Raw genomic sequence first — 27,983 nt, forward strand, 5'->3', positions numbered from 1 at the left:
TGACAGTAGAGCAGAGCCTTGTTCTGAAGGAAACAGGAGACAACGTCCAGGCTGCCTGGCGGTTGCCAAGAACATGATTCAGAAGTCATTCTGCAAGCGGACCTAATTAAGACTTGGGGCAATTTGAATCTAAGTCAGAAGTTGTCCCAAACACCTATACTCCTGTCTAATATCCTGTTCAGCCAAGACTAAATCCATGGATTGACCAGGGTCGCTAGAGTTTCAAGGGCTCTCATAAGAAATGGTATTGTCAATCAGGAGGCGGCAGAAAGAAGCCCATACTGGCCGAGTGCTTGCTTATACTCAAGGCTCTGGCACAGGTTGTCAACCGCCATTTCCTTTAATACTCACCACATTGTGTGTGTGTGTGTGTGTGTGTGTGTGTGTGTGTGTGTGTGTGTACGCACACACCCCAGTACTCAGACTTGAAGTCAGGGCCTTTGCTTTTGCTTGTGCTTAACTTTTTCACGGAAGGCTTACCCTCTACCGCTTGAGCCACACATCCATATCTGCCTTTTTGCTGGAGACCAAAGTCTCACAGTCTTTCTTTCCTGCCTGAGCTGGCTTTGAACAACACACCTCACATCTCAGCCTTCTGAATAGCTAGGATGATACGTGTAAGCCTCTGGTGTCCAGCAATACTCACTACATTTTAACAAGGATAAGTTAACAGTCTTTCAATAGCATAGAAAGTAGGTGGTGCCACAATATAATTCCATAAATGCTTGACTCCAACATGTGTGCTATTTCAACAAACGAAGCAGATATTTTTAAAGCTTAGGTTTATTAATTTTTATTCAGTATATAATTTTCTTAATATAAACTAAATCATCTGTAGATATTAAAAATTAAACAATATATTTCAAAATAACAACACATTTAGAAAATAAATTTTAATTGAATGCTAATTAAAAGATACTTATCAAAGCTTAAGAGGTATTGCTAAACCAGGGCTCAGAAGGAAATGTCTACTACTGAAATATATATATACATATACGTGTATATATATGTACATGTATATATATACATATATATACACATATACACGTATATGTATATACGTATATACATATACGTGTATATGTGTATATATATATATTAAATAGGCAGAAAAACCAATCACCTAAGCTTCTGTGTCAAAAAAACTGAATAAAGGTGTTCAAAGAGATTACAAAAAAATTCTATATTTCTAACAATTAAGAGAAGAAACCAATTAGAAAGAAAAAAACAACAAAAGATTGTTGTTTTTTTTTTTAAAAAAAGTAAAATTATAAACCCAAAGAAGATTGATTTAAGAAAAATAGGGGAGGGGGAATCACCAATTCCCAGGACCAGGAACAAATATATTACAACTGCTTCCTAGTCACATAAGGCACTGAACATTAGGAAGACGAAAAGGAAGAGAAAAAAAAAAACTAACCTGTTTTGAAGCCATCCAGAAAAATCACATTCCAGATGTACTGGGATTGATTTAATCCAACACACAGATTTGTTGGAAAAAAAACTTTAGCTACTATCAGCTTGCTGTTGTAGAAAAACATTAGTTTAGAACAACATATATATTGGAGTTGAGTTCAAATTCAGCCACTGTCTTGATGTTACATCTATATCTGTAGCTAAATCATATTTTATATTATATATTTATTATATTACATTATATTATATTTCCAGGACTGTTAGATGAGAGATCAAGCACCAAGCATATGGGTGGGTTAAAGTCTTCAGAACACGTTCCTCCCAAATAACTCATGACTATGGAGTTTATGGTTCAACTATCTGTAGGGAAGTCCAAAAACGAAGTCACTTATTCATTTAAAAATGTGGTATCTTATGAAAACTTTGATTATTTAACTGTTCTCTTCACCTGTTTAATAAAAGATGTTTGTTATAGTCATTCTTTTCAACAGGTAGGATGCTCCTAGCTGGGTTAAGAATATAGTTGAGTGGTAGAGGGTCTATCTAGCAAGCATGAGAGGCCTGAGTTCCTTTGCCAACCCTACCCCAAAGAGTATGTTACCCAACTATAAACAATATTCAAAGCACTACAGGAAAAGTTAAAATGAAATACTTAATATAACATTTCATTTTGATATACTCTTCTTCTGCATAGCAGTAGGACGCACGGAGAACTATGCCAGTAACATAAGTGAGTTTTCAGAGTTTTGTGAGGAAAGGCTTCAATCTCTCGTGCTGATAGCTGTAACCAAATCCTACCCCAGGTCTTTCACTCTCCAGATCTCAGCTCTGCTGAGTCCCACATGGGGATGTATCCTCCCAGGGGTCAAAGTAAACCATCCGTTGTTCTCTTGCAGATAGTGTTATCTGCAATGCTCAGGAGTTTTCACACATTGAATGAGCCTGGCAGGCCTGCAGAAAGAAAACACAAAACAAGAGATCAAGAGGCACTGAGCTACACCTGAGGTTTGACTGACCACTGAAAGGAGCCCCTTCCTTTGCAGCCAAGGTGTCCCAGGACCACTGCCCATCTTTTGATGCTCTTCCCTGAATCACAACTGTGAGAAAGACCCAATCCAGGTGTGGCTGGATTTAGTCTCGTTTCACTGAGACATACTGAGGAGTCTCTGATGTAGTATGAGGAAGCGAAAGTGCTTATCCGAGCCTTGAATGTGTGCTACCATTGTCAGCTGAAGATCAAGAAACCACAAGTTAGCCACTGGGACCAGGAATACTCAGTTTCTAAGGATTATTAGCTTTGGATTCTTTAGAAACTTCCTGAGGTATTGAGGCAGCACAGGCTTTATGGACCCTCTAGGAGAAGGCTAGAGGTCACTGACTGAAGTCATCCTTAATGTGCAAAACATAAGCTTGAGGTAAGTATGTAGCAGGTCAATGAAATGCTAACTTTTTTCCCTCAATGTGAGATAGCAAACAACAGAGTCCAAACAAAAGGCTAATGGGCACACGGCTGGTAGTGGGGTAGCCAGCCGCAGGGGCGTGGCTCATTCAATTGTAGCTAAGTCAAGGCAGAGGGCCCACTTTCAAAGCAGCTGGACATCTCAAAGAGACATGCTTCAGAACCTATCAGATTGCTTCGGGAACCAACTGTCATGATCTGTTGGGCCAGTGGCTCTAGTGTAGCTTCAATCCTTTCTCCAAGGCAATGGCTTGGATCCCCATGTGAACACCTTCTACAGAGAGAGTATCTTTCTCTTTAAGGAAGTCCTACCATGACAAAGGAGACTTTCCAGGCCATGTAGGGTTTTCTGAGGTTACTTTTGCTTTATATAAAATGAGAGGAATATGAGTATGCTTCTTTTTTTGTAGTCAGTCATGGGTCTTGAACTCTGGACCTGGGCACTATCCCTGAGTTCTTCAGCTCAAGGCTAGTGCTCTACCTACCACTTGAGCCACAGCACCCTTCCACTTTTCTGGTGGTTAATTGGAGATTAGAGTCTTGTGGACTTTCCAGCCCAGGCGGCTTTGAACCGTGATCCTCAGATCTCACCCTCCTGGGTAGCTATGATTACAGGCATGAGCCACTGCTGCCTGGAGAGTATGCTTCTTCATCATAGTTTCTAAAAGATAGTTTGAGAATTTGGTTGAAGAAAAGGAGCATCATTATGCAAGCAAGATCCTCTATAGATAAATGTTCACATCCAATGTTCCAGTAAGAATCTCTTATATTGGGCAACTGTCTATAAGATGAGTAGAGACAGTGCATTTTGAAGCAACCAAGGAATGGTGAACTTGTATGTATGGTGAAATGACCATGCATGTTGGTCATTTGTTGTTTATGGTTATCCACAGGTATTGTTAACCTCTGTTCACTTGACTAGTTAAAATACTTGTTAAAATTTTTATATTCTGCTATCAGGACAATGAGTATGCATGGAAAGAAAGGAAAATTCTTAAAGGGTTTACAGCCAGATGTTAGTAGTGTGGAATTTGCTATAAGGGTAATATTAAAATCACTGGGAAGCCTAATCCAGATCAACATAATTTCACTTCTGCTTATCAAATAATCATATCAAAACCTGGAGACCAAAGTTGGCTAAAGTCAGTTTGGGCTTTTCTAGAGATAAACCCTCCACCAAAACCACACAGATCTTAGATACAAGGTACATCTGTACTTCAGGGAGTCATGTTGAATATATCAGCTTTCTTGGCTTGGAGAAAACAAACAGTGATTCCAAATATAATCACAAGTTTAAGGTCACGAGATCTGATGCTTCGGATGACATCAGATGGCTTACAAACGAGTCATGGTCTGTACAAGTCGCCATGGAAACTGGCCATATGTATTCTTCAGAAGGAGAATGGATGAGTTTATCCAAAGCACAAATTAGGGTAGTAGATAGTTTCTAATACAAAGAAAGGACTTCTCGCCATTAATGAGAGAAAGGAAACTGTTTAATATGGAACAAGAAGACAATGAGTACTTGAGAGCAAAATCATCTCTATTTCCAGCCTTCTCCTAGAGTCCCTGCGTACCATTTTGTCTGTGAAGAATATCTTGGAATCATATCTTGGCTCATATGTCTACAAGAGTTTTTAAGTAGATGCTCCCTTGATCTTCATGTTCTTATTTAGCTATAGCATCCTTCTGTGATTTTCTGGTAGTTTCCAGATGAATTAGCTATCTGACGGGAAATGAGCCACCAGTGAAAGTCCCTTAAATCTATCTTTAGTGACCTGAAGAGACAGGAAAAATTCTCCAACACTCAACGCCTATGTTCTTTAAAAACCCTTTTCTTGTTTTATTCTAGGCTATTGCATGGGGGGGGGGGGAACCTCCCCCAGAAATGCTTCTAGCAGTGTATCCCTCTCTATATCTCTGGCCATAACTACTTAAAGATGAATGAAGACACCCCACTTTTGAAAGCAGTTATAAGTACATTTTGAAATATTTATCTATGTGTCATTTTCAGTTTTCTCCAGAAAACACAGATGGCTGGAAATTTTCTTTACAATTTTACAATTTGAAAAAGTTCAATTTTGCCAGGCTCTAGTGGCTCATGCCTGTCATCCTAGCTACGCAGAAGCCTGGGATCTGAGGATCATGGTTTGAAGCCAGCCTGGGCAAGAAAATCCATGAGACTCTATTTTCCAATAAACCACTCAGAAAAAGCCAGAAGTGGCATTGTGGCTCAAGTGGTAGAGCACTGGCCTTCAGCAAGGGACAGCTCCCTGAATTCAAGCCCCAGGACCAGAAAAATAATCTTGTTAGACTGAAATGTGGACATTTTACCAAGTATTAGTCATCTATATCTGGATCTGAGGGACTGTTACGTGCAAATTTATGATGCTCTGCTCCCCTAAAACCTGGCAGGTGTCGGTCCCTCAGCAAGGTCACTTGCTTTGAAACCAAGACCTTTGAGGCCTGGACCACATCCAGCAAAACCACTGCTTGTAGTGAAAGGGAAAAGAAAAGGATGAGAGGGAGAGGGAGCCAGGCGGAGGCCATAGTGAGTAAAACTTATGAGTTAGGCCTAGAGGAGGGACAGAGATTCGCACGGGCCACCACAGGACATCACCATCAAGTCCTCACCGTTCTCCCAGCTGAGGAGCCTCCCAAAATGATGAGATGACTTTACATGAAAAGACAGCCATTTATTTCCTCAAGAAATCACCCACCTGTAGTTTGGATGGCACTCAAATGAAATATGCTTTTGATTCACAATCATCTTCAGCTCATTTATGGACGTTTTTGAGCATGAGGCACTGGGGAAGAAAGAAGAAAATATTAAAATAACATGGTCTTTTAAATATTTTCCAAGCCTCTTAGTTTCTTCTGCATAGTCGGCCTTGGGAAAAATCCCTGGGATAAAGACACAGAGCAAGTGGGCACCCATGAAAGCTCTCAATTCTCAGCAGGGGAACTGAAGAGGTGGATGGGAAAGGGCTCGAGGTAGAGCGAGGCCTATTCAGTTCCAGAGCCAATCCATTTCCATTACTTCGTGGACTGGTTTGCACAAAATGTTCTAAGATTTACCTGGGAAGTATTCCAAGGTCATTCATCACCCAGGCTTGTAGTGTATGAACCTTCTGTGGGTTCAAATGAAGGACTTCCACACTTCCAAAAGTGCTGAAATAGAGCAGATAAGACCATTGTCAGGCTCAAGGAAAAGTTGGGGTGACATTCATCTTTTCATCTATAGGGAGCAGGCTGAACACCATTGGTTAGTACCTACCATGTAGAGCTGACCCATCATTTCTCTGAGACATAGTTACCTTCTCTCATTCAGTATGACCCTTAGCTAACAAAGATCAAATTTTGAAGATCTGGATTTCTAAGATAAAATTCTGAACAGTACATTGCTACCAATTTTTTTAAAAAATCTATTTGCTGGGGCAAATATGTGGCTTAGCAGTAGAATGCTTGCCTAGCATGCATGAAGCCCTGGGTTCAATTCCTCAGCACCACATAAACAGAAAAAAAGCAGGAAGTGGTGCTGTGGCTCAAGTGGTAGAGTGCTAGCCTTGAGCAAAAGGAAGCCAGGGACATTGCTCAGGCCCTGAGTTCAAGCCCCAGAACTGGCAAAAAAAAAAAAAAATCTATTTGCTACTCAAGCAATGATCAAAATAATTAGCATAATTAGGGAGCAAGAAAGAACTGTCCAGACTCAATGTATAAAGATGTGCAGCCCTCAGAAAGTGCACAAATTTGGAGATGTCTGAAAAGCCCTGCTTTGAAAGATAACAATTCCCATTTCTAAACTCTTCCCTGCCACTCTCTGACAATTCCCTCCCTGGTGTAAGTACTCAGAACCCTAAAAGCAGATTACAAAATTCGGGAGTGGTCATGATAGCCTTGAGCTCAAAAGCTTAAGGACAGGGGCCGAGGATATGGCCTAGTGGCAAGAGTGTTTGCCTCATATACATGAAGCCCTGGGTTCAATTCCCCAGCACCACATATATAGAAAACGGCCAGAAGTGGCGCTGTGGCTCAAGTGGCAGAGTGTTAGCCTTGAGCAAAAAGAAGCCAGGGACAGTGCTCAGGCCCTGAGTCTAAGCCCCAGGACTGACAAAAAAAAAAAAAAAAAAAGCTTAAGGACAGTGCCCAGGCCCTGAGTTCTAGCCCCACAACTGACAAAAAGAAAAACAATAAAAACAGAAAAAGGAAGTCACAAGAAGGCAAAGACGCCAAAGTTTCTTTGTAAAATTAACCAAAATATTAAAAAAGAAGAAAAATTAGAGGCACTTTACAATGCCCATTTGCTTCTTGCTCTTGATTATTCTTACTGGAAAAAAAAATTAGAGAGCAAAAGCCAAAAGATAATCAACATGACAGAAACTGTGAGTGTAGAAAGAGGTCAGAGAGAAGATTCAGGAAGGAAGATTTAGTCTTGAGGATTAAATGAGAAAATATTAGGTGATACACATTGAGTAGTGAGATATAGAGCACTGCCTTTTTCATACTTGTTCCCAGTGAATTCGCATCTAGCATCACTGTTTTAGGTACTCACAGAGGGACTCAACTTTAGGCCAGTGCCTACAGTCATACAACTTCTATAGAAAGCTCTAGAGTCCTCACACTTAGCCAGAATAGTACATAATGCTGACAATGTACTGACAAGACACCATGCTCAAAGGTTCCTTTAGTTCCCAAAGATCCGTCTATTGCAGAATTGAGATTCACACTCTTCATAAAGGAGAGGGGAGTCAGGCAGCTATTGCTGGGTAGTGAGAATTAGGGAGAAGAGAGAGGGCAGGGCAGGCGGGTCACATGGGCAAACAGCGCGAACCAAGATAGAAAATGGCAGGATGCAAGGTCATGAGAAACGCTGAGGACAGTAGACCAGACCTTGGAAACCCAAGAGCAGAGGTTAGAAACAGGGTGAGGGCCTCGAGGCACAGTAGAGAGCTTCAGACAAAAGAGAAATCTACCCACGGCACTGACCCAAGAAGAAAAAAATCTCCCCAGTGAACACAAGATTTTTACCACTTTAGCCCAAATCTTGAGGACTGACCTGCAACAACAAAAAGCATGCTCTTTTGAGGGATGAACTATCCGACAGGATAACCTTTGCACATAAGAAAGAAAGAACTAAGCACCTGCTTTTGTCAAAGGGCGTAAGGAGGGAACCATTGAGCATCACTTGAGCCACACCACAGGCATTTTCTGCAAACTTAAAAAAAGATAACCACGGTTACTCTTCAGTGTGCACAAAGCGTATTTCCCCATCATGTTCACAGCACAGAGTAGGCCCTCAACTAGTAAATGGATGGATAGTGGGTTACTTAACAGGACGGTGGTATTTGAATCTAAATGTAGCAATAACCGTTTCCAGCGGGAACGTTCTGGTCTCCATTTGACAAACGAGAAGTCTGAAGGTCCGAACAGTTAAGGAATCAGCTCAAGTCCTAGGTTAGTTCCCTGCCTTACCATGCCAGGGTTTCTTTGAATCACCTTCTAGCAGAATTTAGCTAGGTGCCAATAGGGATTTAAAGATGATCAAATGTGCCGCTTAAAAGAGGGATCAATCAACAGATTTTTTTTTTAGAAATGAAGTGAAGAGAGTAGTTTTGGAATCAGGCAGACCGAGGTCAGACACTAGGCTTCAGCGTTGGAGTCACTTAATCGAGGAATCTGGGTTTTGTTCCTTCTCATAGCATCTATCGGGGATCTGTCTAGGAATGACTGTGAAGGTACCCCAGGGCTGGCCAAACATGACATGTGACAAATCCACTGCCATACTTTGAATACAAGTATTCCTCTCCTCACACCTCCCTCCAATTCACAAGTTGGGAAGTGAGGTCCAAGGTGATAGCATGAAGCTGTCGAGGCTCTGCCTCAGAATGGGCAGGAATCGATAGCGGGTGAGGTCGCTGGTGCGCATTTCCCAGTCCATGTTCTGGATCTTCAGTCGGACAACTTGGAATAAATTCTCACATCTGTTCTTTGTTAACTTTGCCCATTTAGAAGATTGCTTATTTGCCTGGGCCCCCATTTTGTCATCTATAAAATGGGTACAATACTCAGTACTTCATAGGAATGTTGGAAGGATGGGAATTCTATCTGTCCATCTATCTGTTATCTATCTATCTATCTATCTATCTATCTATCTATCTATCTATCTATCTATATCTATCTATTCATCCATCCATAGTACAGAGGTTTCACTAAAGGCTTCATGCTTGGGAGGCAGACATTCTTCAGCTGGAGCATGCCTCCAGTCTCCTCCCCCCTATATATTTGGGGTTTCTTTGCTCTGATTAGTTTTCAGATGAGGTCTTGCATTTTGCTCAGGTCAGCCTGGATCATGATCCCCCTATTTATGTCTCCCATTGCAGGTGGGATGGACAGGAGCACGCTGCCATATGCAGCTCTCTCTGTTGAGAAAGAATCTTGCAAACGTTTTACCCCAGCTGTCCTTGAACCCCTATACCCCCTATCTCTACCTCCCACCAAGCTAGGATTACAGACATGAGTCACCAGCACCCAGCTGGATGGAAGTTCTTAATCTGTGTAGATCTGAGCACACAGGAAGGGATCTATAAATGTAGGCTCTAAGACTATTCTAGGAATCTAATTAATACCTGAAGCAGAGGATCTGACCAAGCCCCAGCTTCCTGGTAGCCATAGCCAAAGAAGCATGTGTCAAGAGGAGAATTCCTTCACTGAATCCCACAGAGTGCCTGCAGACATTCTAAAATGATACGTAGAAACCTTCTGGCTTCTGCTTCTCCATCTTTTCCTGGGGAAGTATCTTACAGTTTCACTTAGGAAAGGATGTATGCTAAAGGACTTATGATCCAAAAAGTGTGTGTGTGTGTGTGTGTGTGTGTGTGTGTGTGTGTAAATATCTGACTGGATAGCACATATCTTTTTTACTCTCAGAATTCTAGAATTTTTACTGCGGGGTACTTACCTTCCGAGATAAGACTTTCCAGAACACTGACACGGGGTTGTTAGGGCAGTTTAACCTCCAGTTTGGGCAGGAGTGTTCATTCATCTCTAAAAGACATAGTTTATGGAAAATAACTAAAATGGAAAAGCCTATCATTAAATTCTATTCATCCCCGGCCATTCAATTACAGATGAAGCCGTTTTCCAATAGCATTGCTGCCAAGATGGAGGCTGGAGAATGGACACATCTCAACCCAGTTCATCTAAGTGTACCCTGAAACCCTTCCAAGTCCTTGCCTTACCCTCCGCATCCCAGACAGGAATACAGGCGTAATAGGTCTTGAGTCATCATTCTGGGAAATAACGGTTCACTTGATCAAAAACAAGTCTCCACTACAATCTCCATGCCCAAGAAGAATTACGCCTGAAATCGGGCCTTTAGGGCACATTCTTGACACTACTTCACTAGAGAGAGTTTACTTCTCTGGCTCCAGAAGACCTCAGCCCCTGGGGCTCAGATGGTTTCAGAGGCTATACACCCTCAGCCCCATTGAAACAGGCTCAGCACTCAGTGAGAGATAAGACTTCAAGTGTGAACACACAGGTTTTGCATCACTTCTCCTATGGTTCTCTGTCCTGATGCACACACGTTTATCGAGTGCTATCTCCTGAGGGTAGGGTTAAATGGGAGTCTTCCCTTAGAGGTGAAGTGCTTGATGCAATGAAAACAAATAACAGAAAGATCACCTTGGTTAGGGGAGCACTGTGTGTCCCATTGGAGACGGTTGATATTGAAATGTGTCCTAAAGAAGGAATAGGGGTCTTCCCCCTGACTAGAAATGGGAGGGTACTTCAGGCACAGCACATGCATAGTAGGAGAATTTTGAGACAGCCTGATGTGCTTAGATTAGTGATTCTAGAGTAGAGGGGTAAAGAGGACGGTGATGGAAGATGAGACGGGTGAAAAGGAGGCCAGGCTAGGCCAAGGGATGTAGACATTATTCATGAGGCAATTCATTTCACAAAGGGCACTGTAGTTTTCAAACGAAGCTGATCTAAACGAGTAAAGAATGATTGGCAAGGGCTGGGGATATGGCCTAGTGGCAAGAGTGCTTGCCTCGTATACATGAAGCCCTGGGTTCGATTCCCCAGCACCACATATATAGAAAACGGCCAGAAGTGGCGCTGTGGCTCAAGTGGCAAAGTGCTAGCCTTGAGCAAAAAGGAAGCCAGGGACAGTGCTCAGGTCCTGAGTCCAAGCCCCAGGACTGGCCAAAAAAAAAAAAAAAAAAAGAATGATTGGCAAGATACTTCAATGGTCCCAGCAAGAAAGGACAATAGCTAAGTATAAATACTATACTGATAGTTTACTTAGCCATAAACATGAATGTATTTTTCTTTTAGCAACTCCACCCCCACTAGGCTATAATATTAAAACAGTTATCTTTCACCTTGATTTTTGTCCTAATAACTGGTCCTGAGCTCTGGATAAGCACATTCTGAAGTAATATTTTATGGAAAAACATCTGGTGAAACCACCCTTTGATCAAAGGAATGTTCAGAAGAACAGACATCTATATCCCCAAAACTCAGCAGAACTATCCAGATTTAATGTTTCTGGGCCAAACTGATGTCAACACATTGTAATAACAAAAATGACTGAGTATAATAGATGATCAGAACCAAGAAGCACCTAGCTGGGCACTGGTGGCTCAGGCCTATAATCCTAACTACTCAGGAAGCCGAGATTTGGGGATCACAGTTATAAACCAGCCTGGGCAGCAAAGTCTATGAGACTCTTTCTATAAATCAGCTCTAACTTTTTCTTTTTAAATCAATGAGACTCTTATCTCCAATTAATCACCAGAAAACTGGAAGTAGAGTTGTGTATTAGCTTTGAGTAAAAAAAAAGTTCAGGGACAGTGCTTAGGCCCTGAGTTCAAGCCCCACAATTGTTAAAAAAGAGAAAAAAGAGCACAATCCAAAGTTTTAAACTAAGCCCCTGCCCTACTTGGTTTTAGCAAAGATAGCCTTGATGTTAGAAAGATCCATTGCTTTCCTCTCAAAGCCTACGCTATCTATAGTATGTGCTATAGTTTTTGCTCTGCTTGCTGAATAAAGAACAATCTGCTAGTCTCTTACCCTGTGATTCATCCTGAAATCAAGGACTTTGGGGCCGGGTACAGATCATCTCCCTCATGGGGACCCCCTTGGAACCCCCTGGCCCTCAAGGACACTCACCAGAAGTGTTGGGGTCACCACACCATGAGAGATCGTTAGCCATGTAGCCCAACAATGTGTCCTCCAGGGTGAACATCTCCCTCTGGATCTGTGTGTACTGATGAGCCAGGTCATTTGATTTGCTCCAAAAGAGAGACTGGAAAGGAATGAATGGAACCGATTGTGGAAGTGATTTTAATTTTAGTAGCTCAAAACAGTAAATCTACATATCGTAAATGAAAGAAAAGCCTATCAGAGTAAATGGCCTACAGGAGAGGCAAGGATGTATGGATTTTTTTTTTCCCACCAATCCTGGGGCTTGAGCTCAGGAACTGAGCACTGTTTCTGGCTTCTTTTTGTTCAAGGCTAGCACTCTACCACTTGAGTCACAGAGCCACTTCTGGCTTTTTCTGTTTATGTGGTGCTGAGGAATCGAACCCAGGGCTTCATGCATGCTAGGCAAGCACTCTACCACTAAGCCACATTCCCAGTCCTGGAGGTAAGGATTTTTATATAAATGCATTATTGAGTTTGTGTGATGTGGTGTGTGTGTGTGTGTGTGTGTGTGTGTGTGTGTGTGTGTGTGTGTGTTGGTACTGGGCTTGATTTGTGTGCAAAAAGAGCTTTTTTGCCCACAGTGATTTTTATACAAGTGTCTTTTGTTTATTGAAAGCTGCATACTTCTTTCATTTTTCCCCAAATATCTTATTATGTACCCAAACACACACACACACACACACACACACACACACACACACACACACGAGAATTTTCTTTTCAGACTCATTCAAAAGTACAGAAAATTAAATTTCCGGCTAAAATTCTGTTCCAAGACCCCATTCATTCTTAGCAGGATGTAGCGCAGCAGAACAAAGTACAGCACAGCCCTGAAACCGAGCCCCTGTGAGCTCAGAACCAGCACTTTGTAGCTACTTGACCCTGGAAGTCTCACTTCCCACCCCTATGAAATCAAAGTGAGGAAAACCGCTGACAAGATTCAAGGAGGTAACGCCAATGAACTGCTATGGCAGCGTTGCTGACTTAACAAAGGTCAGTCTGGTTATTCTTCGTCCAACAGCTCTTCCGTACAGGGTGCTGTACGTGGTGGTTCAAGGGGAAGCCCAGCAACTACAGTGCGCTCACAGTGGGATGCAAGGTGATGATCCCTTGTGATTAGGATTAAGGGCTTTACAAACACAAATTCGGACACATTGCACGTTGGCCTTAAACACGGAGGAGGAAGAATGTACCCTGCGATAGGCCTCTCTGGCTGTAGGACTTTTCTGTTTACATTTTAACTCGTCAGGTTCATGCCTGTCAAACTGAGGCAATCACCAGCTGACTAAATTCATCCACCGGTGAGATGTAAATGTTGGCACTGGACTGCCTTTCTTACAAGCCATAGAAAGAGGCCTGTATAGGCTTCCCAACTGTACAGACTTGATAACACTTATAAGACTTAAGAGAGCTCTTTGCAAGGAAAATACATAGAAATAAAAATAATAGAAAGCACCCGAGGGCAGATAAACATTGCTACTATGCTAGTATTTTTAATTAATTAATTTATTTATTTATTTATTATCAGAGACCAGGGAAGTTTCATAATTACATAAAGTTGGGGTACTTTTGTTTTTCTGTGTGAGTTGGTATTTAGTGTTATGTTTGCTTTACCTGATGTTTTGGGACAAATCTTTTTTCCTTTTTTAATGTCCCCATTTCACTCCTACTTCCCTTCCCCAAATCTCCTAACCCCTGACATCATTCTAGTTTCCCAAAGGCCCAGCAAATTCCATTCTCATCCACCCCAATCACTAAGGCTTAAAGCCTACATTTTTCTCTTCATCTTAATCAAAATTTGCTCATGTAACTTCTTCCCTCTGGCTTTCATCTCCAGTTTTTAAATCAATACATTTTCTTAGCTACCTTGTTGCAGGGTATAGCTTGCTTATCCAGCTCAATTAGTGGTCGATAGTCTTCCTCGGTGATGTTGCAAGGATTCTTTGAAATGAATGCACTTTTGAATGCATTCATTATGCTTACACAGTCTGGATTTCTGTAAGATATAACATGGGAAGTAAAAATAAAACAAAATATAGACACATTAGAAAATGTTAGTAGAGTATAATAACTTAAAAAAATGAATTTTTAGGAAGCATCGATTAGGTCCCTGGTACCTCCCAGCTCATATGTGCAGCCTCCTTGTATGAGGTGGAAATTGGAGTCCTGCTTTTAAAAAGACAAACAACAGTTCACGCAATTGGCCAAGTGGTAGAGCAAGATTCAATCTGTGCCAGGGATTGAGTCTAGGTATTGATTCTGCTAAATAAATGACAGAACATCTGCCTACCAAGTATGAAGCCTTGAGGACAAACCCCAGTACTGGGAAGGAAGAAAAGAAGGAAGGAAGGGAGAGAGGGAAGGAGGGAGGGAGGGAGGGAGGGAGGAAGGGAGGGAGGAAGGGAGGGAGGGAGGAAGGGAGGGAGGGAGGAAGGAAAGAAGGAAGGAAGGAAGGAAGGAAGGAAGGAAGGAAGGAAGGAAGGAAGGAAGGAAGGAAAGGAGATAGGGAAGGAGGGAGGGAGGGCAGGAAGAAGAGACAGAAAAAAGAAAGAGAGAGGGGCTGGGGATATGGCCTAGCGGTAAAGTGCTGGCCTCATATACATGAAGCCCTGGGTTCGATTCCTCAGCACCACATATATAGAAAAGGCCAGAAGTGGCGCTGTGGCTCTAGTGGCAGAGTGCTAGCCTTGAGCAAAAAGAAGCCAAGGGCAGTGCTCAGGCCCTGAGTTCAAGCCCCAGGACTGGCAAAAGAAAAAAGAGAGAGAGAGAGGTAGGGAAGGAGGGGGTGGAAGGATAACAGTGGTGGGAGTAAACATGATCAAAGTTCATTATATGCTTGTATGAAAATGTCATGATGAAATCCTTTACTATGTCTAATTTACTAAATGTCAATTTAAAAAATTATGTCTGGAAGATCAACCTGTTTGACCTCACATTTTTTTTCACTACAAAACCAAGAGCCCTTCATGGGAGAATGACGGTGAGGTGACAATTGTTAGCCCGGTAGCTATCTCTAGGCTTCAGCCTTTGGGTACCTGAGCCAGCAGTGCCCTTGGAGGTCACCTAGTCCGGAAGTCCTCAGCTCTAGCCATGCCAGAGGGTCAGCTACAGAGCTCACAGTGCCTGGCTGCAGACCAACCAAGTCAGAATGAGAAGGGACAAGGAGTACAACTTGGAATGTTTATAAAAAGCACTCCTAAAGAATCCTAAGGGTCACTTAGTAGCCCAGACAAGTATCTCATTAAATCTAATTAAGCCCCCCCCAGGAACTGGGCTGAAAAAGTTTAGCTCAGTGAGGAAGCCTAAGGCCATACAATCCCAGTGTTAGGCAATCAGCCATTTAACAATTTTACTAAGCCATTAAACAAAATCAGAAGAAGTCCTGGATCCTGCTACGTGGCCATCTCTACCACTGCATCCCCTCATTGTTGCAGTCAGCCAGCCAATAACCGTTGATCTTCAGTCAGGGCAATGCTGGTAACAATCACCACAGTGAACATGTAGAGGCGCATTTCTCAAGTGCGCATCTTGCTAAGTATTTCTCAGTATGTCATCAGCTGCTGCTTCTTTTGTGTGCCAGTCCTGGGGCTTGAACTCAGGTCTTGGCCATTATCCCAGAACTTCTGTGCTCCAGGCTAGTGCTTCACCCCCTTGAGCCACACCTCTACTTCCTGCTATTTGGGGTAGTTAATTGGAGATAAGTGTCTCTTGGACATTACTGCCTGGGCTGTCTTTGAACCCCAATCCTCAGATCTGTCTCTGAGTAGCTAGAAATATGGACATGAGCTACTAGTGCCCGGCTTTCATTGGCTTCTTAATCACACAAACCTATCACTGTTGTCTACACTTTACCTATAAACTCAAAAACCTAAATAACTTACCCAACACTCCACAACTGGAGTCCCTGCCAGCATTTGCACCTAATACCCGGAGATCTGTTGCAGTTAGACAAACTAACATGAAGATAATATCATTTTGAACTAGTCAGGTACAATTCTTTCCTCACAAGACCATAAAACCTGGGTATCCTCAAGGATTTCCTGTCCAAAAGAAAACACATTTTCAGGGCTGGGAATGTGGCTTAGCGGTAGCGTATTTGCCAAGCATGTATGAGGCCCTGGGTTCAATTCCTCAATACCACATAAACAAACAAACAAAATAATACCCTACATTTTCTACTGGTCATCAGTTACAGTGAAAATGCTCAACAGCTCTTAGTACAAGTCTCAGTCAGGCTGCCTTTCCAGTACATGGACTTCTGACTATGCGACGTCTTTAAGGAAATCTAGGTTTTCCTAACAGAAGGCCTTTAATGTCTTTGCAAATGAAAAAGAAAGGGCACGGTGCCTGTTGTTTCTACTTTTGAGCTTGCAATTTGAGGAGAGAAATAACAATAATAACAAACTGCATCAGCCTACTTTTAAAAACATCGGTTCCTCTTAATAGCCTCTTGCTCGATACCTTCTAGAAATGAATGTTCATTCTAGCCACGGAAAGCACATCTCCCCTGCACCCAGCTGCAAGCCAGATGCTGGGCTTCCTCTGCCACAGGACATGGAGCGCACAGGAGGTTGGTGGAGATGCTGGTGATGAAGAAGCGCCGTGGCTCTTACATGCAGAGCTGGCCTGCGTCCAAGTCTTCCGCCAGCATCAGCCAGAGCCATGCCACCACAGTAGCCTGTGACGTGAACACAGGCACAAAGACACCCACGTCACAAGGAAAGGACCAAACATCCTTCTATCCTAGCTGGTAGGAATGACCACTACACCTGCACCTATTCATATAGCTTCCACCTGCACTCGTTCAACCTGGTAGATGGGATTTATTAAGATATTGTATCATAGAATGACACCCACACTCTCCGCTTCCGGAAAACGTGCAGGCAAAGCCAGCCTCCTTGAATCGTCCACAAATCTCCTAAAACAAGAGAAGTCCTCGAAGTTATCTCTCCTGGCCTCGGAAGTCCCTCCGGTGTGTCTTTCCTTTTCATGGAGAGCAATAGACGCACTTTGTTTAATGACAGTGTGTTCTTTGGGGTCCCGAGTGGGGAAATGGAGAGCAATGGACGATCATGAAGGAGACATTGAGGAATCAAAAGCCCTGTGATGACTGGGAAGCCTTCGTGGGTGTGTTGGCTTGGCAGAAGCTGAACAGGTAGACACAGTCCAGACACGCTGTTGGCAAGAACGTTCTCGTGGTTGGCTGGCCCAGAGGTCAGGATTAAAGGTCAATGACATGCTCTCTCTTTTCCTACACTCTGCTCCTGCCAACGGATTCCAGGACTCCACCTCTCTTTAATCACCACCATTCACTTCCTCTAGCTCACCTTTCCCCTTCCTCTCACTTATCCAGAGCAGCCTGCCTTCTGGTAGCCAGAGGTAGACTTAGGAGAGAGTCATGACTGCCACAAGTCAGACTCTGTGCTCAGTGCCCACTTGCATCATGAGTCCCCACCATGGGTGAGGAGGGTTTTAACGGGGTCCTCAGATCAGCGGCACACCGTGCCCAAGGTCAAAGGGCTAGCTATCACCACAGCTGCCTTCTACTGTGAACCTTGCTCCCTATTGCTAGACAATGCTGCCTCCCACAGGAAATTGAAAAGCAGAGGCCAAGCCTCAGAAAAGAGTGGCTTCTAACAGATTATAAAGCAAAACCCTGCAGGGAATAATGGTCTCCCTAGATCCCAGGAGAAGTTCAAGTTCAGAACAGGGCACAGTTGTTCCCAGAGTCTGGGATAAAATAAGTGGGGCAAAAAGTCTTATGCCCAGCAGTGAGGAACATCTGCTTCTGATATATTTAATCCTTAAACAGATTTAGTCATTAAGCATAGATTTTTTTTTTTTTACATTGTCAGCCTGCCTTAGATGTCAGAACTCTTGTTCTGGTTTTTGTTCTCTGAACTTTACACCATTCCCTCAAATAACCATGACTTCAAGTTCTCATGGGTGAAGCAACACCACCTTTATAGCATGCTGTTCCCAGGAGAGGTTTCACGTCTTAAATCCAAGGCACGAAACTTTGCACATCTGGAAGGGGAGGGATAGGCCTGCCCCGCCTCGTCCCTCCTCCCCCCCCCCCCCCCGCCCCCTTGCAGATAGTCTCTGCGCAAAGAAGACAAGCCTGTAGATTCATTGTGGTATTTCATTCTCAAATTTGAGGCAATCAGAGCCTGTATTTAAGGTAAAGACTGCCACCTTGTGGGTGGCTGGAAAGATTCACGAAAACAAGATTTCTAAGGTCTTAAAAATCAGAAAACTCCTTAGACTGAAGGGAAGTTTAGAAAGCCTTCACTCTTTGTTTATTTGTTTTGTTTTTGTTGCCAGTCCTGGGGCATGGACTCAGGGCCTGAGCACTGTCCCTGGCTTCTTTTTGCTCAAGGCTAGCACTCTACCTCTTGAGCCACAGCGCCACTTCTGGCTTTTTTTCTATATATGTAGTGCTGAGGAATCGAACCCAGGGCTTCATGTATACGAGGCGAGCACTTTACCACTAGGCCATATTCCCAGCCCCAAGCCTTCACTCTTATTGCAAACCGGTGACATTGATCAAGATGTACTGTGTGGGGGGCTGGGGATATAGCCTAGTGGCAAGAGTGCCTGCCTCGGATACATTAGGCCCTAGGTTCGATTCCCCAGCACCACATATACAGAAAACGGCCAGAAGCGGCGCTGTGGCTCAAGTGGCAGAGTGCTAGCCTTGAGCGGAAAGAAGCCAGGGACAGTGCTCAGGCCCTGAGTCCAAGGCCCAGGACTGGCCAAAAAAAAAAAAAAGATGTACTGTGTGCATAAACTGCTTTGGTGAATGGCTACTCCATCGTACACATTACACAAGAAAATAATAAAACTATTCAAAAAAGGAGAATGATGACAACTAAAATGAGCCATTAATGCTTTTGAGTGCACACAAATGTGCGTGGTAATTATGCAAACTTTTTATAATCTGCCAATTTATTTTTAATCTTTATTAATTCCATTCCAAGACGCTTTAAAAATTCTTCATGATTATATTTTATGCATATATTACTTAATATATTTTATATGCTTTTCTTTTTTTTTTTACTGTTATTATAAAGTTAATGTATAAAAGGGTTACCGTTTCATAAGGCAGGTAATGAGTACATTTATTCCTGGATGATGTCACCCCTTCCTTCATTCTTTCTTAGTTTTTCCCTCCTGTCCCCCATTTTTAAGATTTTTATTATTCTCTTTTTCTTGTTTTGACAAGTGAATCCTTAATTCTTCTACTTCTTCACATTATTTAATAATGAAAGAATTTAAAAATATAAATCTTCCTCTGAGTATAACTTTGGCCATACCTCAAAATTTGATAGAGAGCATTTTCTAGGTACTCTGTAATTATAGTTTGATATTCTTTTAATCTCAATTTAATAATTAGACATTATTAATATCCCTATTGTCTTAACAATTATTTTAAATTTTTAATAAATTTTACTATCATTAAACATTTTAAAGCATTCATTCTTTCATTAATCCAACAAATATTATTGGACAGATGTTATGTATATTTATGAGTACGCAGGATATATCCAAGAACAAAACAGCCATAATGTCTTTGTGAAAAACGTATTTTCTACTACAGCAAGACTAACAACAAATAGTAAATGTAATGGTTATGCACAAAGTATCCTAGAAACATATAAGATCTAGGTGATATGGGAGAAAACGGACTAGGAAAAAAATGTCGAGTGAGGTTGGAGGAGCTGGCAATGTTCAGAGGTAAATAAACTGGAGCCAGCAGGTGACAATGAGCAAAGATTCAAAGGAAGCAAGGGACTTAACCACACAAACAGCCAAGAGAATTTCAGTCAGGACAGAAGGAACAAGCACCCCAATGCACAGTGAGTTCCAGAAACAGCAAAGAAATCAGGGGAACTGGAGCCGAGTAAGCAAGCAAGAGTCCACAGAAATGAAGTCAGAAAAGCAATGAAGTCCCTGGGCAGAGCTTCAGGAGTCATATAAGATATTTAGCTTCTACTTCAGATGAAGTGAGAAGCATAGAGGCTTCCAGGCACGGGAAGCCCATGCTACTATTCAAGTCTCAAAGGATTTCTCTGCCTCTTTGGTTGAGTGTCATCGGAAAGAGGGTAGAGGTAAGGACAGGCAGACCGGTCATCTGGACAGGTGCAGACAATGATTTGGAGCAGCATGATGGAGGCAGATAAGTGATGGAATGGGTTCACTGTGAATCTCCTGATGGGCTGAGTATATGGCATTTGATAAAATAACAAGCCGTGGGTAATTGCAAAGTGTGAAGCTTGGGACACTGGAAGGATAGAGCTCTTTCACCTAAAAGAACAAGACTTGACATTGGCCAGGGTTCCATTTGGGACACACTAAATGTAAAATACCTACTGGACACCCAAGTGAAGCTGTGCTATAAAGACCTAAGTATATGACATTGAAGCTAGGAAGGAAAGACCGTGAGGCCTTATGAGATCGATGGCCACAGGACGAAGAAGAGGCTTAAGATTTGAGGCACTTTAACGCAAAACGTGGCAAAAGGAGCCCACCTAGAATTAAGCTAGGGATTAGGACCAAGAACAGAAAAATGGACTGTGTCGAAAGCTAAATGAGGAAGGAATCCGCCATGACAGATATTCCTGATTGGTCAAGGATACTCGATACTAGGTCATTCCAATTAGTAAGGAAGTTATGCTGAGAACTGTTGTAAATTTCCAAATGCAATAGAGAGGGGGAGGCTAATGTTCAAATAAAGTATTTGGGGGAAGATCTTAGGGAGCCCTGCTCATGTTTAAACATATTAGAAATGGGTCATTAAAATAACAATAATGCTAAACTCAGCTTTTCATGTCCTGCCTTTTATCCCTATTTCAAGACTTAGCACGTCTGCTCTTAGGATATTAAGCAAGTCAATTCCTTACTAATCATTGCTTTGGATGAAAGTTTTCCTGATAAGTAATGCAAAAAAATTATCAAAAGGAATGTTAAGTTGGATGGTTCTCTGTCATTTATAACCGCCCCCCACACACACCTTGATTTCCTGTACTCACTAAAGCCTAGTTCTCATGTTTCTCATTTAAATTGCCCAGTATTAAAAAGAGGAATTTTGAAAGTACATTTCTATTCATGAGCTATAACTTGACTTTTCATGTGGAGGGAACTCAATGTGGAAGGCAGAAGCCACAAAGCGTGGAAGTTGTTTTTATAATAACCCACTCATGGAAACCAGCTCACTGTGAGACAAGCATTAGTCCCTTCCAAGAGCACCACCCCACATGACCTGATCACCTCCCACGAGGCTCCACCACACCAGAAACCAAGCTTTCAGCATCCGCATCCTTGGCATACACCATGTCCAAACTATGGTGCCTTCTACAACACAGAGCCAAGTTGGGGGGAGGGGGGCGGGGCTCAAGCCTGAAATCCAAGTTACATGACAGACAGAGGTCAAGGAGTCTAAGGGTCTAAGTTCAAGACCAGCTGAGAAATAAAACTGTGTATGACTCCACCCCAATCAATGGCTGTGTGCAGTGGCATGTACCTGCTAACCAAGAGACGAAAGCACAAATAGAGAGAGCAATTATGACATCTTCAGCAAGACTGGGGGCACCACAAGCCGTCAAGAGTCGAGGGAGAGATTAGGAAAGTATTTATATGTAATTGATAAAAAATTAGAATCACATTCAAAATGTCAACATAAAACCTAGAGTCACATGCTGAATTCTGTATTAATGGAGGTCTGCTGTGGTTATTCAGTAGGATAAAATAAAAATTTATAAACTAGACCTCATGTTGAATAAATGCGACTGTGATCTCCAATTAATCACAGAAAAAGCCAGAAGTGGTACTGTGATTCAAAGTGCTAGAGTGCTAGGATTGAGCAAAAGGATTCCAGGGACTGCTCCCAGGCCTAGAGTTCAAGCCTCGGGGCTGGCAAAAAAAAAAAAAAAAAAAGACAGTAATGTAAAACAGGGACTGTTAGGGGTAGGAACAAGCAGAAATGGGGAGGGCAAGAGGAGATGGTAAAGATGGGCGGTGATGGAAGTACTTTATATGCATTTGTGAAAATAGAAGAAATGAAATCAGTTAAAATTAGACTTGTATCATTTAAAATCTATTTAAAGAAAGCTATAGAATGGAGAAGATGTAATTAAAGAGCAAAAATTTTTAAATGAAATAAAAAAGCAGAGAAAAAGAAAGTAAAACTGGGAGGGGTCAAAGCCATCACAAAATTTTGTGTTATTCCCTCCGCCTAGAGGTGGAGCTTCTGTTTCTCTTCCTCTTGAGCCCGGGCTAGATGGGTGGCTGTTTGCACCAGCAGATACATGGAGATGAACTAGTGCCAGCTAAGCATGACTTCTGAAGAAATCCAACTACAGATAGGAGAGAGAGTACGGGGAGGACACATGGAGAGGGAGAGCCTTGAGCCAACCAGAGAGGAAGAGGATGAGCCCGCCCAACTGAACTCAGGTGCCATATATGTGGATAAACATCTGGAATGCGCCTGCCCAGAGGCCACGCTGGGGCGTCTACAAACCCAGCTGACATCCCAGGCAGCAGATCCCCCCAGCTGACTCCTGCCAACCCACAGAATCACGAAACAGAATAAATGACTGTTGCTTTAAATTTCAGGGAAGCAGTCTCTCATACCCATATAGAAAATGGTACCCAGAATTAAAGAACTACAGCACAGACCCTTAAAACACATGCGTGATGATTCCCTGTGTTGCCTTGGCCAGGCCAAAGTCCCCAGATGTGTTGCTGTGAAGGTATTTTTAAGAGGGCATGAACATTTGAATCAGTAGAACAAATGTAAGACATATTACCCTTCCTAATATAGGTGGGTCTCAGCAAACCAGGCGAGTCTTATGGAGATGATTGCTGCGGTTCTCTCTCTCTCTCTCTCTCTCTCTCTCTCTCTCTCTCATCTTATATTATTATACATATGTTATGTTATGTTATATTATCTTACATGCTATTTGTTTCTCTGTAGGCCTTTACTACACTGTGGCAGTAGCACAGAGACTAGGCGTCAGGCGGGAGAAAGAAGGTCTGGAATGACTGACAGTTGGTAGATGGACATCAGGAATGGTTGCTGGAGGCTGCACTCAAGAAAGCCCATGTTCCAGTGTGGCATAAGGTTTGGTAGGTAACACTGTCACTGTGAAAATGAAGAAGACACAGAAACATGCCCGAGAAAGCTAGAGATGCAGCTATGACTCCCAGACAAGATTTGGAAGTCCCAGTTCAGTTCTTTTAGCCACCTTCAGTCAAGCCAAGAAAGACAGAGAGAGAGAGAGAGACAGAGAGAGAGAGAGAGAAACAGAAAGACAGAGACAAAGAGAGAGGGAAGGGAGGGAGGAAGGGAGGGAGGGAGGGAGGGAGGGAGGGAGGAAGGGAGGGAGGGAGGGAGGGAGGACAGGAGAGAAAGAAAGAGGGAGGGAGGAAAAGAGGGAGGGAAAAGAATTCTTGACTTCTGGTTTTCTGCAGTTTGTACTTTTCCCACACTATAATTGGTTTTTGTTTTAAGAAATCGTGGGTGGCTACTTCCTTTTTGTATATGCAGAGGATTCTGCTGGTAGGATAGGCCTTCTTCTTTCTGTTTTTAACAAATTTACTGTCATAATGGCATCCTAGTCCCTATAGCCATTCTCACTGTTAACTTGTTTTGGGTTTCTGGTATACTATGACTTTCAAAGTACCTCCAGTCAGCTCGCATGCACAGCTTTTGGGTTACCTCAGCCAGCGTGAGCTTCTCCCACGTGCCAGACAGAAGTCACAAACAAGGCCTTGAACTCACCAACGGTAAATATCTGTATCTGTTAGGACATTTTTATACATAGACCTCAGTTGAGATGTATACTTAGCAAAATGATTTTTACATTGAAACAGCACAGTAAATAATATAAAGTGCCCCTTGGATTTTGCTTCCCATGTAAATCTATTGTATTATTACACTTGCTATCATGTTAACTATTAAACCATACAGGTCCATTTGTTTTACAGAGCCAGTGTGGGATGGGTTGCATTCCATTTATGTCTTATATAGTTTGAATTACATATAAATTGCCCCTTCTGGCCACCCAGTCCCCATCTTAGTATTTTGCAAGATTTAATTAGTTGTACACCTGGTGCCCCTCATGTTGGTCATTATTACTTAATAGCAAGAAGTCCTCTCATTGAAGGAGAGAAAAAAATGTACGCCCGACTGGCCCTCAGAGTTTTTGAGCTGTGCCATTCATGGTACTTTTTCCTATGCATCCCTTCTTATGATTTTTTTAATTTCTCGGTTTTGTGACCAGTACTAATCTTGAGTATGTTTTTGTTCTTTTTCTGACCAAAGTAAATTAATGTCTGCTCTGAAATGTCATTTATCTACTCATACTTTGTGAAGGAAAAAAAAGTCAAATGTCAGTCCTAGCAGATGTTGCATGTGAATTGGTAGCAAGTAACGACTACAGACTCAGATGACCAAGGATTTTGTAACAGGGGCTGGGGATATGGCCTAGTGGCAAGAGTGCCTGCCTCATATACATGAGGCCCTGGGTTCGATTCCCCAGCACCACATATACAGTAAATGGCCAGAAGTGGCGCTGTGGCTCAAGTGGCAGAGTGCTAGCCTTGAGCAAAAAGAAGCCAGGGACAGTGCTCAGGCCCTGAGTCCAAGGCCCAGCACTGGCCAAAAAAAAAAAAAAAAAAGAATTTTGTAACAGAAAGCTCTGCTGCCTTTTAATTTTTTATATACAGTAACAATTAGCACATTGTAAGGCTATAAACCTTTGCTTTTTAAAGTTTACTTTTACTATTTTACTATTTCTTTATCACTGTTTATTGTACCACCATTGGTTTTGTAGTGTAAATACTATACATTGAACAAATTAAATGTTAAATTTTGTATTACCATAGTTCATGTTAATGGTGGGGCTTTCAGGTGTTTAGAAAATTTTGGTTATCATTCAATGCAAAAGAACTAGATGGTGTTTAACTCTAGGGTTGAACTTAAGGGATTCTCTAATATGTATACTATCTTTTTATCTGAAATAATAAATAAACTGTGATCTTGAAAGGTGCCAGAAGAAGAAGAAGAAGAAGAAGAAGAAGAAGAAGAAGAAGAAGAAGAAGAAGAAGAAGAAGAAGAAGAAGAAGAAGAAGAAGAAAGAGCTGGTTAAGAAGAATAAGCAGATATCTGGGCACCAACATGGAAGATCTGGAAGACTAAACGTTACATCCAAAAGAGAACCGGCGAAGTTAGAAACATCATGACTTCTATCACTGAAGGACTGATTTGCTGAATTGTGATTTCAAGACATGCTAGAAGGCATCTATTCTAAACGATGGTCTTTATGCTACTGCATTTATATGGCAGAAAGATATCTGGGGTGCTGCATTTCCATATCAATACTCTCCTGAGCGCCTATTATATCATAAAACTATTCCTGTGAGTTCTTGTCATTTGTCTAGAAGCCGGGCATCTTCATTAATGTTCCAGTTTTACAGATGACACCAACATGGTACAGAACGGTGAGAGGATTCGCTGCAGCCATAGGTGATAAAACCACGACTTAAAGCCCAGCCTTGTGACTACAGAAATTCCCTTTTAAACCACCCAAGAAGAAAGGTGCTTGACTAAAAGCACATTGAGGTTTCTGGATGCCATCTGGATGGGTTCATCCAAGCAGTAGTGGGAATTTACCTAATGAACGGTGACCAAAAAAGGAAACACTAACTGTTGCGATTGTGTGAAAATAAAACCGAATTTGCCTGGGCTCAGGACAAGTCCTCCCGGATCCCCTTTGCTGTGACGGAAGAACCGCCTGGCTGGGCTGCTACCTTCTCCGGCAAACAAGCACTTGATTGTCTCCCTGCGCCCAGAGCACTTAACGGGACTCTGGGGGGGGGGGGGGGGGGATCTGCGCACACGAACGACTTGTAAATTAAGACCTGGGCGTGTTTATCTGGGTTGAGCCCCAAAGCGGGGGTGACCACCACTCCATGGCTGTGCGCCTTCGGGGTGCGCTCTCTTCGGGGTGCGTCCTGGCGCGCGCGCCAGAACCAAGCTCTCCCCAAAGCAAGCCCTGATGGCCAGGGGCCAAGGCATTTCTCTCGAGGGGACCGGGGCGCCGGGCTGATGCGGAGAGGGGTCCCCCTTCGCCCCATCGGGGCCATGGTGCCCAAGCAGCAGAACCGCCCCCCGCAACGGGCGCGCCCGGAGCTCATTTGGTTTCTGTTTTGTTCGGGGTCGAGTGGGGTTCCGGGACTGCAGAGGGAACCCGGGTGCTGGTTTAGCTCGCTCAATGCAACTGCTGGGGCGATCTAGCCTTTCCGACGGTCTTCCCGCCCCTTGGCGACCGCGGGCTCCCGAAAGCCGCGGAGCCCTAACGGTGCCGCGCTCCCGGGGCGCAGCCACGCCTGGGAATCACCCGCCGCGGCGCCCCGCAGGGGGTGGGGGGCATTTAAGTCCCCCGTGGCCTAGAGCAGCCCCCCTCCCACCCCCACCCCCACCCTCACCCCGGCGCTCAGCAGCGGGCCGGGCTGCGCAGGACCCCCGGCGGCCCCCCGGGAAGGGGCTCCGGGGCTCCGGTCGGTCGTACCCGGGCGCTGGCTGCCGGCCGTCCGCGGACGCCGGGTTTGGGGCGCTGTGCGCTGCTCCCCTCTCCCGAGCGCTCGCGTGCGCATCGCGGGCGCCCACTCACCCCAGCCCAGGCCGCAGGACTTGCGTGTAGGTGTAACATCGTCCCAGGAAGATCTCGGAAAAGTGCGGGGTGGTGCGGGTCCCGTTCCACGCCAGGGGCTTGGATTGTCGCCATTTCAGGACCCCGACCACGGTCACCACGGACACCGCGACAACCAGGAGACCCACGCCCAGGCAGATCAGGCATTTCCTGGGGCGCCCACAACATTCACAGCTGTCCATGGATTGGGCGGGGGGGGGGGGCGCTGAATTGGAGAGGTCAACCGAGGCTAGGAAGAGCAGGGCGCGGGCTGCGGTCGAGGCTGCACCTCCCCACCCCCCTGCTCTTTCGCTTGCCTTTATCTGCTTCCCTTCCCACCCCCCACCCCCACCCCTCTGCTTCAAAGTGCCTCGGGTGACTGCACCAATAAGAGTTGAAAGGATCTGAAAGATCCGACGGCCTCTCCTGAGGCTCACTTTTGGATTCCTCGGGCAGCGGTGTCCAGATCCTCCATCTCCAGGGAGAGGCGGCCCCCTTAGCCCTCTGGAGGGACCCCAGTTGCATAAGGCATCTTTCAGGAAGCACAAAAGCTGGGGGGACTGCATTTGCCTTCATGCAATGTGGTCTGCCTAAGCCCGAATACCTTCCCTCCACCCCATGGCGTTGATGAACACCTGCTCCGCCGCCCTCAAGTCTCCACTGAGAAGCAAACTCTTTCTCTCAAACAGCACCAGTGACTCACTTCCGAATTCCAACCTGGTCCCAGCAGAGCGAGGAAGGCAAGTTTCTTCACCTCCCTGCGCCTCAAATGGACCATGGGGGACTTAGGTTACAGGGTTTTAGTGAGGATTCGGTGCATTTGTGTTACCAAGGTGTTGAGCACAAATTGCCTGGCTCGTGGTCAATATTCAATACGTGTAAGCTATTTCCATTCTCAAAGTGCTTTTATAGTGCGTGGAGGTGATTGGGACAGCACCCAATAATAGGGCGCTCCAGCTGAGTTGGAAAACAAATGGAGCAGCTTTTCTTGCTTCTTTCTCAACTGGATATCTGTGGCCGTAAAGCAGAGACCTAAGTGTTATCACAGGATTTCCATGGGCCAGTTGTTTTCTAGGCACAAGGGAAAGCAAATGCAAAGGGTCAGTGGCAAGAAAGTCATTGGCTTCTTCCAGGAATACCAAAGAGGCCCACGTAGCTAGAACCAGAGGGTTATGGGAGAAAGAACAGAAGTTCAGAGGGCA

The 27,983-nt window shown here is 43.7% G+C and overlaps 1 protein-coding gene across 1 annotated transcript; it reads right to left on the bottom strand.

Annotated features, from left to right (window-relative positions):
- Positions 1-1,584: 1,584 nt before the first annotated feature.
- Positions 1,585-27,075, bottom strand: Cd38 (CD38 molecule). Its single transcript, XM_048364498.1, has 8 exons — positions 26,764-27,075; positions 13,955-14,084; positions 12,053-12,188; positions 9,834-9,919; positions 8,017-8,090; positions 5,954-6,046; positions 5,596-5,682; positions 1,585-2,367 (listed from the first exon to the last, which is right to left on the bottom strand). Exons 1-8 carry the CDS (start codon positions 26,982-26,984, stop codon positions 2,319-2,321), a joined length of 876 nt encoding a protein of 291 aa, XP_048220455.1. The 5' UTR covers positions 26,985-27,075; the 3' UTR covers positions 1,585-2,318.
- Positions 27,076-27,983: the final 908 nt, after the last annotated feature.

This window comes from Perognathus longimembris, chromosome 16 (assembly GCF_023159225.1).
Source record: "Perognathus longimembris pacificus isolate PPM17 chromosome 16, ASM2315922v1, whole genome shotgun sequence".
In the NCBI taxonomy this organism is placed as follows: Eukaryota; Metazoa; Chordata; class Mammalia; order Rodentia; family Heteromyidae; genus Perognathus; species Perognathus longimembris.

What these genes read in the sequence shown, in the direction of transcription:
- Cd38 (XM_048364498.1), bottom strand. Translation starts at nt 26,984, where the DNA reads ATGGACAGCTGTGAATGTTGTGGGCGCCCCAGGAAATGCCTGATCTGC. An exon ending in GTCCTGCGGCCTGGGCTGGG is followed by an intron (nt 14,085 to 26,763) that starts GTGAGTGGGCGC and finishes TATATCTTACAG; the next exon opens with AAATCCAGACTGTGTAAGCA. An exon ending in GACCTTGGAATACTTCCCAG is followed by an intron (nt 5,683 to 5,953) that starts GTAAATCTTAGA and finishes TTTCTTCCCCAG; the next exon opens with TGCCTCATGCTCAAAAACGT.